This window comes from Mesoplodon mirus (assembly GCF_964341445.2).
Source record: "Mesoplodon mirus genome assembly, chromosome: 2".
Classification (NCBI taxonomy): Eukaryota; Metazoa; Chordata; class Mammalia; order Artiodactyla; family Ziphiidae; genus Mesoplodon; species Mesoplodon mirus.
In genome coordinates this window covers 37,987,222-37,997,967 of record NC_138977.1, presented here as the reverse complement: position 1 = coordinate 37,997,967, position 10,746 = coordinate 37,987,222, and the positions used below count along the sequence as shown (strand labels likewise).

General features: G+C 45.2%; 1 protein-coding gene across 1 annotated transcript in view; it reads left to right on the top strand.

The window, feature by feature from the left end:
* The first annotated feature begins 926 nt into the window (after positions 1 to 926).
* CDS1 (CDP-diacylglycerol synthase 1) overlaps positions 927 to 10,746 on the top strand; it is a 70,798-nt gene continuing 60,978 nt past the window's right edge. Inside the window, exon 1 of the mRNA XM_082608941.1 lies at positions 927 to 1,607. Within this exon, the coding sequence (XP_082465067.1) occupies positions 1,491 to 1,607 (117 nt within the window). The 5' untranslated portion in view covers positions 927 to 1,490. The remainder of the gene's footprint in view (positions 1,608 to 10,746) is intronic.

Below are 10,746 nucleotides of genomic sequence, written 5' to 3'. Positions count from 1 at the left end.
CTTGTTATTCAATTTTCGGAACAACCTTACTTATTTTCAGGGTGTCAGTAATGACCTGAAGAAATTTCTATTGTTGATTTATTTCTATAAGGGTGCTTTCCTGAACGTTGTCCTGTGTGTATGACGGCCTGTCTCCTCCCCCCGCTCCCCATTTGTCAGCTGTCAGTAATGACCAGGTGGTACATACATGTCAAGAAAACTAATCACCTTCTAACAGGATTTGGAACGGAATTAATGCGGATCTTGTGCCCTTCCTGTTCCAACTTTAGCAGCCCAAGGTCCATGACTGCTTAGAGATTAGCTGGTTGGCAACTGCATCCCGTGGCATCTCAGGGTCCTGGTTCTCTCTTCAGGCCCTAGGCAGTGAATTTTGAGAGATTCAATACTCGAGTTCCTTGGAGACAGAGTTTGGGTATGTGGTTGAAACTGGCCAACCCGGGACGCCCAGTGAGGCAAACCCATCTCCTATTTTGCAAGCGATGCCACTGGGTCACAATGCCGCGAAGTCGTCGAGTTCCTCCTGCCAGACAAGTTTCTGCTTCTGGTCGCCTCTGAACCTCCGACACTCCGCGGTGTATCAAGCTGCGGCGGCGGCGGAGCCGTTCGAAGAGGTAGTGCTGAGTGCTGTCAATATTGACCAGGCGTCTTCCAGTAGTTCTTTCAGCCCTCCCAGTTGCTCCGTGACAAGTCCACAAGTTCTCACGCCTCACTTCCAAGCAAGCTGCGCATCCCTCCTCCACCTCCCTGCTCCTCACCTTTGTTCCAGCCCGCCCATTTTCTCAACGCCGCCACCTGTGTGCTCGCAGAGACCCGGGCGGAGCCTCGGTCCGGACCCATGACGTCACTCCTCCGCGATGGAGGCGGGGCTGTGGGAACCGCAGTGCAGCGCAGAGGGGCGGGGCGGGGCGGGGCGGGGCGGGGCTTGCGGCGCGTGACCTGGCTGCAGGAGGCAGCAACCCCGAGAAAGGTGTAGGGGGGCCGGGACCTGCCGACTCCTGAGTCCGGGGGCGGGGCGGGGAGTGGCAGGGCCCGGGCGGCTGGCGCCCGGTAAAGCGCTAAAGCGGGTCACGCTTCCTCCTTCCCTCCGCGTCCTTTCTTCTCCTCCCACCTGGGCCTCTGCGTGGGGACGCGCACCTGGCAACCGGCGGCCGCGCTCCGCTGCGCCCCCACCTTCTCCGCTCGGGCCGGGCGCCCCGAGCCTGCCCCGCACTCCGAGCCCGCCCCCGGCGCCCGCCCCTTGCCTCTCTACAGGCCCCGCGCTCGCAGGGGGCGGTCTCGAGCGCTCGCTCGTTGATGCCGTTTTGGGGGTGACCCGGCGCGGCGGAGGCGGCGGCGGCGCCTCCACGGTGGGGGCGTGTTAGTGGCCGCGGCTTTGCGGGACGTCGGGTGTGTAGCTGCGGGGCGGCAGGGCGGCCAGCCGGCGAGACCGCGCGTGAAGCTCGGGTTTCGGGACGCTGGAGGAGAGCGCCCCGGCCGCGCGGGAGCGGGACATGTGGGAGCTCAGGCACCGGGGAGGCTGCCCCGGCCCCGGCGGAGCGGCGGCGCCGCCACCCCGCAAGGGAGAGGCGGCCGGCGGCGACCACGAAACCGAGAGCACCAGTGACAAAGTAAGTAGAGCCGCGAGAGGCGCACACCCGCGCCCAGGCTGGGTCCTGGCTGGGGCCGGGACACCTAGGAGGGAGGGTGGGGCCCCACGGAATGTCAGGTGAAGTTGCGGGCTGCGCCGCCCTCCCGGCCTGGCTTTGTTTCGTTCTTCCTCAAGTGGGACCCGGACCCCAGCGACGGTGCGTTTCCCAGGATGACCTCGACCGTTGCCAGGGTAGCTGGATGATTCAACTTGACTCTAATTTAGTTTCTGCCCATTCCAGTCCCCTCCCCGGGATCTGGGGCCGACGCTAGAATCGGGATGGAGCCTGCCACCCTGAGAGCTGCAGCTTTCTAGTAGCTGCCACCTCACACCTCTTCTCGGGAGAGGAACACAGTTAGTAAGGACTAAACTTAAGTCCTGCACCTTCGCTTCTAACATGTCATTGGATCCTGACGCTGGAGGCTTGGCTTCTCGCGCTCCCCCATCAGCACTTTCGTTTCCTCTATCCTTTTTCATTATAATAGATTTTGGAGGTTTGAGAGGCTCCTACACGTGACCCAGTTGTGACCCTCCACGGCCGACAGTGCAGCAGTAGATTTCATTTTACCTGACACGTTAATTCATGAGGACGTTTAAAATTCCCATTTCTGTAGATTGCCTTCGCTTCACATTTAAGAATAAGTAGATGTAATGCCACTATTCTTTTTAAAGGTAGCAGAAGGTCAAAGTTCAGCTTATTTGGTAATAAGTTTAGGAAATTGGGCCAGACAATAGATTGTTTTATGAAATCTTCTGTTTATAAAATTCCATTTTATCTTAGAAACTCAAAGCACTTAAGCTATTCCTAGAAGCATTCTTTTTTGGAAGCAGGTATTGCAGTTTGAATTACAGAAGTGAAGTAGATTGCTCAAGGTCAAGTCAGTGGCCTTTTGGAACTAGAAACTGTTTCCTGATTCCCTTTTTTCTGGTTTGCACTGTTGCTGAGACTCACTCACTCATCAGAACTCAGAAGTTCTGATTTGGGGGAGGTTCCACCTGGAACTTGCTGTTGATGAACTTGAGGTAACCCCTTAGAAAGCTCTGGCAGGAACGTATCCCACAGCATCATGAAATAATAAATTTAACAGTGATTTTAGGCATGAAACTTTAGAATCAATGGGAAGACAGATCCTTTTTTATCCCCCTACCGTTGATAGGCAGGTGGAACAAAATGAGTCTGTGATAGAACATATGTATCAAGGAATTATACAAAGTGTAACAGTTTCTAGCTTCTGAAGGTTGATCTTACAAAGCTAAAAAGAGTGGGCAAAGAATAGTTTTTGTGAAAACTGCCTTGGAAACTAGACCAAAAATAGAATTAATTAGGTTGGGATTTGTTTTGTTTTAGCACTGATATAGTTTAGAATCAAGGAAATACCAACTTCCCCATGTTCACTTCCTTAACTGGAACAAGCTTTTAATAAGAAAAAACATGTTCAAGGAAGCCATCCATAAAATAACTTTTGAATTAATTAGTTTCTTAACACCCTAACATATTTAAAATGGAAACTACTTCTCTGGTTTGATTTGACTCATTAGAAGTGTTGTCTCTAGCTATCTGTGAGTGGGTTACCTCACTGCATATTTATTTATTTATTTATAAATGCCACACTATTGGTTTTCATTAATACATACTCAGCGGGATTTTGTTTTCCGAGAGTAGGTGTTGCCATGTGTAACCTGTTCTGTTAAGATTTCTTAGACAAGGATGAGCATTTTCTAAACCATATCTAAAATATTGCATACTTTCAGAGTTTATTGCAAGGAACTTTTGACTTGGCAAGCTTTGTGTCACTGAACTCTATCCTCTGTATGTCCTTTCTTATCAGGGTGTATATTTGAATGCACCTGTATTTCCAGGTCAAGGGCCATTATAAAATCAGTTTGCACATCGGAGGCTGGTTAATATTTGGTCCATTGAAATTCTTTTAAGTGCCTTCTGCATTCAAGTTGCAGTAAAGGCAAAACTCTTATGGAATTAACGAAAGAAGCGCAGGGAGTGTGTTATATTCTGCTGTTATGGTACACTCCCGTGCCATTTTGTAGTCTTTTTTATAACGGCGTTATTAACATGACCTTCTCATTGTTCAGGACCTGAAGACATACTGAGAGAAAGTCCTGTGGTCCAGAGCATTAACAAGTGAAAAGGTGCTTCTTACCTACAGGGGAATGTTCCCAGTTGCTAAGTGCTGCAGTAATACTTGAAAGATAACAAGACCACTTCTTCAAGGAACCCCCCAGGAGATATATATGAGATAGATTTAATATAAGTCTGAACAAGGCTTATTGTTAGCAAAGAGGGCATAGCTGGATGCTATATAGAGACAACAGGAAAGGCTTTAAAGAGGAGGTGAGGGTTTGAGCCTTGGAATTAAAAGATGCCTGGGGATTCACCAGGTGGACAAGTGTTAGGGAAGGGCATTCTAGGCAAAGGGCATGTGGAACTGTTTCATGAATCAGCATTCTAGGCACAGGGAACTGAGTTTAGTTTTATAATCCTGGAGCATAAACTGTATGTGTTTGTGAAGAGGGGTTGAGAGTTTCAGAGTCTTGTGAGGGAGGTTAGGCTTTCTTCCATGGACTCCTGGAAGCCACTGGAAAGTTTTTGCAGAGGCATTAGCCTATCATTCTAGCAGCAGTCTGGAGAAAGTGTTGGGTTGGGGAGAGACCTGCCACAAAGGAACCAGATAGGAGTATATTGCAAATGCTATGTATACGAAATAATGAGGGCATGTACTAAGTCGAGTAGGAGCTGGGGAGTAAGGAAGGGTTGAGAGAGAGGAAGCATATATTAGATAATGGTGATGGGACCTCGACAAAGGTGATCAGGGTAAGACTAATAAAAGAAGAGCCTGCTGGGAGACACATTTTGATGCACAGCTTAAGAGACTTAGGAAAGAAGCAAAAATGATTGGGCAGTTTTGCAGGGTTTTTCAGGTTATGAGCGAGATGGTGAGTTGGGTGGGACAGGAATGGCATTCTCTAAAACAGGGAAGTGGTTCAAGGTGGTGGTGGGAACTGAAATGAACAGTCAGGTGTGGAGACTTTTGAATAGGATAGAGAGGGCAGAGAACTGAAGACAGCCTTGGGAGGTGCCCATGTTTAGAGTTGGGTTGGAGATGTAAGAAAGCGCCAAGATACTGAGGTTCTGGGAGCTAAAGGAGGAGGAATTGCTTAGAGGATATCATCACTAGTATTTAGAAGTGAGGAAGGGGCAGAGAACATGGAATTTAGCAAAAGATCTTTTATTTTTTTATAATACTCATTCATTTCATTTCCCTCTCAATTTCTTTCTTTATTTTTATTTATGGCTGTATTGGGTCTTCGTTGATGTTCATGGGCTTTCTCTAGTTGCGGCAGGTGGGGGCTACTCTTCGTTGTGGTGCACGAGGTTCTCACTGCTGTGGCTTCTCTTGTTGTGGAGCACGGGCTCTAGGAGCCGCAGGCTTCAGTAGTTGCAGCACGCGGGCTCAGTAGTTGTGGTACACGGGCTTAGTTGCTCTGTGGCATGTGGGGTCTTCGCGGACCAGGGCTCGAACCCATGTCCCCTGCATTGGCAGGCGGATTCTTAACCACTGCACCATCAGGGAAGTCCCAGCGAAGATCTTAAGAGAAGCCACGTTTTAGGCCGAGGAATGTGAGATGTAAAGTATTGGTAGTAATTGTAGGAAGTGCCGGTGGAAGGGAGTACAGGATAGCAGCTAGAGAGGACTTGGAGGATCAAGTGAAAATTTCCTTTTTCAAAGAAGGGAAGTTAGGTATTTATATAAAGAAGTCAGTGGACTTCTGGTGGTGCAATGGTTAAGAATCCGCCTGCTGATGCAGGGGATACGGGTTCAAGCCCTGGTCCGGGAAGAACCCACATGCCGCAGAGCATCTAAGCCCGTGCGCCACAACTGCTGAGCCTGTGCTCTAGAACCTGCGAGCCACAACTACTGAGCCTGCGTGCTGCAACTACTGAAGCCCACGTGCCTAGAGCCTGTGCTCCACAACAAAGGCAAGCCACCGCAATGAGAAGCTCGTGCACCTCAACTAGAGAAGGCCTGTGTGCATCAGTGAAGACCCAACACAGTCAAAGATAAAGAAAGAAAGAAAGAGAGAGAGGGAGGGAGGGAGAAAGAAAGAGAGGAAGGGAGGGAGAGAGGGAGGAAAAAAGGAAGGAAGGAAGAGAGGGAGGGAGGAAGGAAGGTAGGAGGAAAGAAGTGGGAGCGCAGATGCTGATGAGGGTGGGCAGTCGCTAGGAAAAAGAAAGTAGACATGGGGTGGAGAGTACAGGTGGTTGGAGTCTTCAGGGAAAGGAAAGAAGGAATCGAGGTTAGATACAGAAACATTTTGAAAAGCAGAAGAAGAGAGATCAGTGTTTGATGCTTTATATTTTCCCAGTAAAGTAGGGTCTGAGAACCACAGCTTCAAGAGATCTTAGAAACAATTTAGTTCAACCATACATATATACATATATATGTGTGTGTGTGTGTATTTTTAAATAATAAACTTGCCCTAGACTGTGTTTGTTATTGCCCGAAATGACCTCAAGCTGGTAGCAGAGCTGGAACTAGAGCTAATCTCTGACTGGGACACCTTTGGAATGTCATTTTAGAGAGTGTGATGTAAGATGACCAAGAGGCAACTGGCAGAATTATCAAACTCAGTGAAGCTTCAGTTGAACTAAAATAATACAAATTTGTTATGTATTGAATTAGCATGGTTCTTAACTCAGTAGCTGTAGTAATCATAATAGTTGATGCTTGTAGGGTGATTTAGAGAAAATAGTAATTTCACATCTTTCTTTTTTTGTTCCTCAGCTATATGGGTTAGGAATATTTCCCATTTAATAGCTGAGAATAAGAAAGGCACTGGGAGTGGCTGTGGTCGGGAATGCCAGGACAAGGATGCCAGAGAGGAGGGAGTGAGCCAGGGGGACCAGGATTGAACACAGTTAGGGTAGGCAAGAAAGTGGACGGAAGCTCGAAGAGGGCTGTTGAAGCCCTGGATGGATTGAGAGAGACTGAGCAATTGAAGTGAAGCTAAGACCTAATTGACTGGACCAGAAGTGGGTGCACAGGGAAGCTGTGGCCAGTACGGGGAGCACAGGTGGAATAGTGCACTGTCAGACCCCGTGTACTCGTATGTGGGGATGCTACTCTGATACAGATTTGGGTTTGCGAAGTTGAGGGTGAAACAGTCTGGAGGTCAGTTAACGTCTGTCCTTCCTCATTTGAGATGGGTATAGTTTCTTTCAAAAATATTCTAATATTTAAAAAATAAATTTTTAATTTTGGAACTTGTGTTTCCATAAATTCTTCACTTTGGCACACTTCACTGTGAGTTGTCTTGGTGTCACTTGAAGGTGTACTAAACATTTTCTATATTTTTTCCATCTAAATATAGGCCATTAATAAACTATGAATATGTAGATCTAGATGTCCAGAATAAAATATAAGTTGGTACTCCCCAATTGTTCATCAATTGTTAGTCACTGTTATCACCCAAATAAGCTTCCATGTTGTCATTTGCAGCATATTCATTTCATTTAACAACAGTTTTTGAATGCTGGCTCCCCAGATATCACCAACCCACCAGTTGATAAGACAAAGTTGAGTTATTGCTTCCTGTGGTGAGGAAAAACACCACCTCAATACTAAGCTTTGGCAGAGCTTGGAGGGGGAAAGGCAAGGTTGGATTTTATTGAGAATTGGAAGTTTGGTTTAAGGCAGGTCTTTCAATGCAGGGTCTTGGTCAGGACTGGATAAGGATCACAATGTAACAGTTTGGGATTGGTGGCAATAGCCAGGCAAGGATCTTGAGGCAAGGCTTCAAAGAGTTTTAGGAGGAAACTTGTTCGTTGGTGCTTCCTATTAAAGGGTTGATGTTTTTCAGAAGTTCTTGTGATGGACAGTTAGCTCCAGAGCAAGTATCTGGGAATAGTAAAGCTATGGTAATGAAGACAATTGGATTCTAAAGCCATGTTCATGGAGGCAGTAAGCTTTGTGGGGTGAAAGCATGTAGTTTCTTTCTCACATCTTTAAAATACACGGAAACAACGAAGAGACTGAGAGAAAATGCTGAAATCAGTAGTATAACCTACCATTCTTTCAAGTAAGACCTGTTTAGCTTCAAGATTTTTAAAAGGCCCCCCTCCTTTTAGGCATAGAGCTCTGTGTCATTTGAGGGTTTCCTTTTGCTAGTTTGCAATTTTAATGCTGTACTAGGTACAGGGAGGGATCAGTGTGAACCTCAAGGGACCTATAGTGGAGAAGCTGACCCTGATTGACTCACTTTTTAGGGGACCAGGTGTAAAAGGGGTGGGAATTGTGATTGATGTAGTACGTTATCCTTTGCTGCATTCTAAACTGCTGCTCACCTTCATCAGTTCAGAGACTTTGGAGCCGTCATCTTGAATGGTCTGGAATCCCATGCCCTTGTTCTTCCTGCTTTCCAGTGTCCAGTGTTGAGAAGCACCTCAGTCCTCTTTCCCTGTCCGTCGGCTCCTGCGCACTCTTCAGGAGTCACCATAAGCCACAAGTGACATACACTAAAGTGACCATACTTACACTGTGCAGTTGGACATGTGCAACACCGATGAGTTCATCACTGCAGTAAAGATGATGAACAAACCCCGTCACCACTAAAAGTCTGCTCCTGCCCTTCTGTAATTCCCCTTCTACACCTTGATAACCACTGATCTGCTTTCTGGCACTATAGATGAGTATATATTTTCTAGAATTTTATTTAAGTGGAATTCTAAACAGACATGGATGCATATACACATATGCATATGTATGTACACATATACATACTATACATTTTGTCTGGCTTCTTTTATTTGTTTATTTATTTTTAATTTATTTTTTGGCTGCGTTGGGTCTTCATTGCTGCGCGCAGGCTTTCTCTAGTTGCAGTGAGCGGGGACTTCTCATTGAGGTGGCTTCTCTTGTTGTGGAGCACGAGCTCTAGGTGCATGGGCTTCAGTAGTTGTGGCTTGCGGGCTCAGTAGTTGTGGCTCGTGGGCTCTAGAGCGCAGGCTCAGTAGTTGTGGTGCACGGGCTTTGCTGCTCCGTGGCATGTGGGATCTTCCCGGACCAGGGCTCGAACCTGTGTCCCCCGCGTTGGCAGGCGCATTCTTAACCACTGCCCCACCAGGTAAGTCCATGTCTGGCTTCTTTTTACTGAGCATAATTTTGAAATTCATCCATATTGTTGCATACTTCAATAGTTCATTTTTGTTGCCTAGTAGTATTCCACTGTATGGATGTAGCCCAATTTGTTTTTTTCAACATTTGAGTTGTTTCCAGTTTGGAGCTATTACAAATATAGCTGCCATGAACATTGTGTACAGTCTTTGTGTGGATATATACTTTCATTTCTTTGGGGCAGATACCTAGGAATGAAATGACTATGTCATAGGGTGGATGTATTACTTAACTTTTTAAGAAACTGCCAAACTGCTTTCCAAAATGGTTGCACCATTTCATATTTCCACCAGCAGTGTGTGAGAGGTCCAGTTTCAACACATCTTCTCTGAGACTTGGTATGTTCAGTTTTAAGTTTTAGCTATGGTGGAAGATGTGTCATAGTATCTTACTGCGGTTTTAATTTGCATTTCCCTAGTAACTAAGATGTTGAACATTTCTTCATATGCTAATTTGCCATCTGTGTATTGCCTTTGGTGAGATGTCTGTTCAAATATTTTGCCCATGTATTTTAATTGAGTTGATTGTTTCCTTATTGAATTTTGAGAATTCTTTATGTGTTCTGGACGCAAGACCTTTATTTGACATGTGATTTGCAAATATCTTTTCCCAGTCTATAGCTGTTTTTTCATTCTCTTAACACTCTTTTTTTTTTTAATGATGATTTTGGAAATCTTTTAGGATGTACTATTTATTTATTTTTAAAATTTTATTTATTTTATTTACTTATTTTTGGCTGTGTTGGGTCTTCATGGCTGCATGCGGGCTTTCTCTAGTTGCAGAGAGTGGGGGCTACTCTTTGTTTCAGTGCACAGGATTCTCATTGCGGTGGCTTCTCTTGTTGTGGAGCACGGGCTCTAGGCATGCAGGCTTCAGTAGTTGTGGCTCGTGGGCTCTAGAGCACAGGCTCAGTAGTTGTGGCACACGGGCCTAGTTGGTCTGCAGCATGTGGGATCTTCCTGGACCAGGGCTCGAACTCGTGTCCCCCGCATTGGCAGGTGGATTCTTAACCACTGTGCCACCAGGGAAGCCCAACACTATCTTTTGAAAAGCAGAAAATTTTAATTTTGAAATAGTTTTATTTATCAGTTTTTCTTATATGAATCATACTTTTGTTGTCATTTTAAAGAAATCTTTGCCTAACCCTAGGTCCCAAAGATTTTATGGAATTTTTATATCATTATGTAAATGTCTATGATTTGTTTTGAATTAATTTTTGTAAATGGTGTGAAGTACAGATCAAAGTTTTTCTTCTTCCTTCCTTCCTTTCACATATGGATATCTAATTATTCCAGCATCATGTACTGAATTTACCTTTCAACTTTGTTGAAGTCAGTTGGCCATAGAAGTGTGGATTTATTTCTGGACTCTCTCTTCTGTTCCATTGACATTTTTTTTCTTTTATGCCAGTACCACAGTAACAACTTTATAATAACTTTTGAAAACAGGTAGTGTAAGTCCTTCAGTTTTAGTTCTTTTCCCCAGGTGGTTTTGGCTCTTTTAGGTCCTTTGCATTTTCATATAAATTTTAGAATCAGTCTGTACATTTCCACACACACAAAAAAGCCTAATGAGATGATTGGGATTGCACTGAATTTGTAGATCAGTTTGGAGAAAAATTGTCATTTTAATTTCCTTTTTGCATCCTGGCTACATTGCTTAGAGCTGTGTAAACTGGGCACTTTACTCAACCTTTCTGAGCCTAAATTTTTTCAGTTACAAAAAGGATGTGATTATTTTCTTATCTGTATGGTAATGTGAGGTATAAATAAATCAATATTTGTAAAGTACTTTTGCTCTTATTTTCTAAGTACATTTCACTGTAGGAATTAGATTTACAGGGTAATAAAGAAAATTTAATTTTTTCAACTTTCGTCCATCATTTACCAGAAATACTTTCATTATCATTTTACATTTGGAAAAGAGTAG